The sequence below is a fragment of the Cicer arietinum genome, chromosome 7, assembly GCF_000331145.2.
Source record: "Cicer arietinum cultivar CDC Frontier isolate Library 1 chromosome 7, Cicar.CDCFrontier_v2.0, whole genome shotgun sequence".
Lineage (NCBI taxonomy): Eukaryota > Viridiplantae > Streptophyta > Magnoliopsida > Fabales > Fabaceae > Cicer > Cicer arietinum.
Window position 1 is genome coordinate 17493562 of NC_021166.2, and position 5236 is coordinate 17498797.

Sequence of the window (5236 nt, forward strand, 5' to 3'; positions counted from 1 at the left end):
ACTATTGAGTTTTTTCTACACTAATTTAGCAAATCATTAAACTTGGTTAGTTTTGATGAAATTATTAGTCTTTTGTATTATATCATTGATTTTTTCATTAAAACCAAATTTTCTAGATGCAATAAATAGTTAATAACATAACCAACAAGAAAATAGTTAATGCGGTCTTGAATTTAAAATACAACATAAATTGTAACAAATTTCTTCAAACAAAATAGACAGATAAAAATAAAAAAAGTACATATTAGAAAAGTCCTTCCATAACTTAAGAGTAAGACACCAAATCCATGATATAATTTAAATTGGGCTTATAAAACAACATTAAAGATCCTCACAGTGATGATTGTTGGGCTCAGTTCATGGTTGGGCCTTTCGCTGCTTGTTTTGTGTTTTATTGACTTTAACTGAAGTCGAGACAAAACCACTCATCTGCAAAGTTTGCATAATACCATGCCCTTATTATATCTAGCTTTTCAAACCAAACTATATACATAAATAAGCTAGTACAATTTTTTTTTTTTTTACAAAACTAAATTTGATTTTCTTCAATTTTATCAAAAATATTTATTTTATTGAATTTAATTATGTTAACATAGATGGATAAATTACCAAATGAATTAACTTGAATAGTTTATATTGTAATTAATAGTTCATAAAAATAATGGAGAAGAAAGGAAGTGTATATATAAATTACCTGAACGGTGGATTGAGCAATTAAGCGTCCATGCACAACTCCTCCAAAAACCTTACCATCATTTCCAGCAAGTGTAATAGAAAGTTGACCCTTCATAGGGTCACCATTTTTAGGATAAATTAAAGAACCTTTCAAATTTATAATGTTAAAATTTCCCTGCACAAAATTAAGTGTATGTTTCAATGGTTAAATCAAATCCAGCATATATCTTTCATTGTTCTTATTGCAATACATTACATGTGTTTAGAAAAATTTATGATTTCATCTTTGTTTATAATAACACAAACATCTGTGTAACTGGTGTGTTCTTTTTTATAATGACTAGTTTTTGTCAATTGTTCAAAGCATCAACGAGTATGCGTCCCTCAAAACTAAATTTGTAGTATAAATTCATAGTTTTTCTTATTCTTATGGTTGAAAAAATGACTTGATTGATGTTTGTTCGATAAAATCAAAGAAAAACGAGTATGTGTCATTCAAAACTAAATTTGTTGAACTGAAAGACTCAAATCACAATCTCAATCATAAGGACGATATGGATCACAAACTTCTGTTTCTAAAGAATGTCACCGATCATTCTGTTTCGAATAGTTTTTAAACACCAAAACAACTTTCAAGACTAACAACTTTCAAGTATAATGAAACCAAAAGCCTATACACACAAATACAACCATAAAACATAACTAAGAACTTAAAACCCGAAAGTACACATAAATATCAAAATGAGGGAATTACAATCAAATAAATTACAACAAAGACAAGTTATATTAGCCTAGTTAATGTTTGATCATGCACAATATTGGTTACCTCTATTAAATTATTTTTAACTTTATAAAAAATAATCAACAATAATTATTTATTTCATATAAAAAAAATCACCAATTACGTCTCCAAGATGCCCAAAATAAAGGAAAAATAGAAAAATTTCGCTAAGTAAAATTCTTAGAGTTATGTTGAAGAAAAATTGCAAAACAAAAATAGTATAAAATGCAAAATAAATAGAAACCTCAAAAGTTACGATTTTTTGTTGTTGTAGTAGTTCAACAAGAGATAAGCTGCCAACAGTTCCACAGATGCAAACATATCCTCTTTCTTTAGCAAATGATATTATTCTCTCCGCAACATCCTATACAAATTAAATACCATTGGTTAAATTAATTTGCATGCCTCTACAAGGGAAATAATATATAACTTGTGCATCTAAATGAATTTAAAATTTAATAATCCAAACACACTAGATCGACAAAAATTTATTCAAACCTCATTGTGATCTACTTTGATAATTGCTGACTTAAGAAATTCCTTCTTTGTTACTGAAAAGAGAAACAAACCATATCATTAATATGGATCAAAATTTACTCATTTTCCATGTGTGACATAAATATGATACTTATTATGTGCGTATGTTGTGTTGCATGTGTCATCAAGCCTCTATTTTAAGACCTAGTGTGACATTATTTTGTCTCTTCAAAAGTTTCATTATTTGGATGGAAGTTGTTTCAAACTAAGTTTTGTTTCTTTTGAAGTTTAATAATGTGTAGCAAATTGTAGAAAAATTGAAACATCTCAACGTTTTGTTTTTTGTTTGTGCTCTGTTTGTATCCATGTGATATGTTATTTTGAATTGGTTTGTATTGTATTTCATAAAGACACAATCAATCACATTAATCAATTTATGATGACATTTTTTCATGCAGTCGTAGAATGCGTCAAATAATTAATTTAATTTAGTTTGCAGTGACGTGAGCGATTTAGAAATTAAGAAATAAAACGATTTTTTGTTCACATATTTTAAATGAAAATCTTATTATTGATCGGACTAAATTTTTGCTCTAATGATTGAGGGAAGTTTAGTTCATTTTAAACATATAATCGTCCCACTATGTTATTTTGATGGAGTTTTCTTTTTCTGCAAAATCATTATAAGCTGGGAGTTATTTTTGAAAATGCATCTACTTAAAGATGAGTTCTTTTGATTTAGGAGTTTAAAATAAGACGACAACTCAAAAATAAAAAGTTGCATCTAAATTTACATCTTTTTAAATTTGGTTTCTTAAATCTCCCTTTTTTTTCTTCTTTTCATGTTGAAATTGAATACTTTCTCTATTTTCTATTGTATGCAATTAGGTGTTTCTTGTAAATATGTGTTCCCAAAATTTCTTTTTGCATTGTATAATTTTCAGGTTTATATATTTCTCTAGCTCCTATACACTAATCTATGATTCTACAAATTTGCTATGATTCAACCGTGGTAATTTCTTCTATGAAACTACCTCGATATATTTTGTTTTCTTTTAAAATAAAAAAATGAAAGAATTTGTCTTGATTGAATATGTTTTGCCATGCACATATTTTATTAAGTTATGACACCTTCTAATCATGATTGACAACTTTTAAATTCTTCAGATACTAATATAAGTCAACAACAAGGTATTTATTTTATTTGTTTAAATTTTTTATTATAGTTTTTTTTTTTTGCTTTTCTGTATGTTGAAATTGTAGGGCAAATAAGGAAATTTCAACTACTCAAAATAAATGTTCAAAGTGTAAGGCAGTAATATATAGTAACAGACCTTAAAAGCAAAGACTAATTCCAAGTCAAGATTCCAACACAAAGTCAAGTTATACAGAAGAACTACTAATGTTGTTGGACTCACAATTTTATTTGTTGATTACATCAATATTTGAGTTTTTGCATTTGAGAACAAGTCCGTTTACAATGTAACTTTTTATGTAAAGGAAGGATATTTATCACATTTTATTTTGTTAATATTATATAATTATATAATTTGTGTTTATATTTCTTGATATTTTGTTAACAGTATATCGACTTATATTGTAATATAATGTTTTTTAATATTTATGATTGATACTAGTTTTAAAAATGAAAGTTTATAAAAAATATATAATTAGATTTTTATCAAATGACATAAGTAGTTGGAAAATATAATTTATTCCAAATACTTTTGTTGTTGAGGTATAAAAGATATGGCAAGTGATTTGTATAGTTGACAAAATGATAGTTATTGAGAAAAATATTTTACCACAACAATTTTAATCATTATATAACATGTTAAGTAAAACAATAATTGTCGATAAAAATTTTAGCAACAATACTTATGCCAACGACATTTGCCCTTGGAAAAAGTATATTTTTAATCAGCTTTACACTTTTCTCAATGACATTTACTGCAGTCAAAAATCATTTATCTTATAGTATATTTCACCTATCTAATTTTCATCACTAATATTTAAGTTTTTAGTGGTGTATTTTATCTTCAGTGTGCATAATATATTTATAACCCTTAAAATAAGGAGAAATGTGATCAAGATTTGAGTTACAATTGAATAAATTAAATAGTTTTGGAAAAAGGATTAAAAATGTTTGATCGTTATAATTTATTTACTTTCTTTCCAACTGCTAGCAAATGTTCATATATTAAACACAAATAAAACAAATCATATAGTAAAGAAAACACTAAATATATAAAAGCTTTGTTCAAAATAATCTTACTTAGAGTTGAAAATTGGGACATTGTCTGATCTTGGGAAGTTGCTGTCATTTGTTGGGTGCAAGCTAAGGGATTCACAATGGTGTTTTGAGACTCTTCCAATGGTGTTGTTAAAGCATCCGATTTAGAACTCGTCTTAAATGTGCGTTGAACCTTCTTAGGTCGGGTAGATTTAGTCGGTTTGAGAGATGCATCAAGTGTCAATGATGTTGATTTTTCAATTTCAGCGTCATGATTTGTTGTAGATGATAAAGTTGAAGGAGGGTTGATGACCAAGACTTGGTCGTCAAACTCACCACCAACGATTGGAGTATGAGGTGGAGGAGGGGTGACAATAGCTTGACTGGGAGGTGAATCAAGCAATATCGGTGTGTCATGGTGGTTAAGAAGAAGGGTTTGTGTTTTTGTTAGTGGTGAAAGAATTGTGGGATAGATAACATCTAGTGGTAGCAATGGCTTGAGAGGGTTGAAGAAATAATTTGAGATATCATCACATATAGGTGATTTGACATTTTCGAACATTTCATCCCATTCAGTAGTGTAATAATTTTTATAGGGAGCCAAAGCTTCCGTTAAATAGATGTAATCGGAAGCTTCATCGTTTAGAGATGGAAATGGTGGTGATGGAGGAGAGAAGATTGTTGGAGGGGCGTCCAAAGGAAGATTAGAAGTGGAGTTTTCATTTTCATTGGAGTTTATTGACGAATCTCCTTTCAACATTCTACCACTCATTTGAAAACTTTGACTTTTGATTGAATTATAAATTTACTAATAACTTAAAAACCTAACACTCTTGAATATTTTTGAACTTTTATAATAAAAAAATATAGTGAGATATATTTTGGTTGGAACCAAGATTTATTAGAGATATAAAAGATCTCACAGGGGTTTAGAACCGGTGGAATATATATTTCTCATATGAGGACATTTGACTGAAATTCACATCAAATATTATTTCTGATGATGTGGTGCACCTGATGGTGGATGAGAGGTTAAAAATAAGACATAATTTATTACGAAATAGTGTGAA

The 5236-nt window shown here is 28.0% G+C and overlaps 1 protein-coding gene across 1 annotated transcript; it reads right to left on the bottom strand.

Moving 5' to 3' along the window:
- Nucleotides 1-166: 166 nt before the first annotated feature.
- Nucleotides 167-4938, bottom strand: LOC113787552 (uncharacterized). Its single transcript, XM_027336305.2, has 5 exons — nt 4209-4938; nt 1955-2007; nt 1701-1820; nt 695-850; nt 167-429 (listed from the first exon to the last, which is right to left on the bottom strand). Exons 1-5 carry the CDS (start codon nt 4936-4938, stop codon nt 358-360), a joined length of 1131 nt encoding a protein of 376 aa, XP_027192106.1. The 3' UTR covers nt 167-357.
- Between the last annotated feature and the right edge of the window lie 298 nt (nt 4939-5236).

What these genes read in the sequence shown, in the direction of transcription:
- LOC113787552 (XM_027336305.2), bottom strand. Translation starts at nt 4,938, where the DNA reads ATGAGTGGTAGAATGTTGAAAGGAGATTCGTCAATAAACTCCAATGAA. An exon ending in TCAAAGTAGATCACAATGAG is followed by an intron (nt 1,821 to 1,954) that starts GTTTGAATAAAT and finishes TAATTTGTATAG; the next exon opens with GATGTTGCGGAGAGAATAAT. An exon ending in TTGCTCAATCCACCGTTCAG is followed by an intron (nt 430 to 694) that starts GTAATTTATATA and finishes CAAACTTTGCAG; the next exon opens with ATGAGTGGTTTTGTCTCGAC.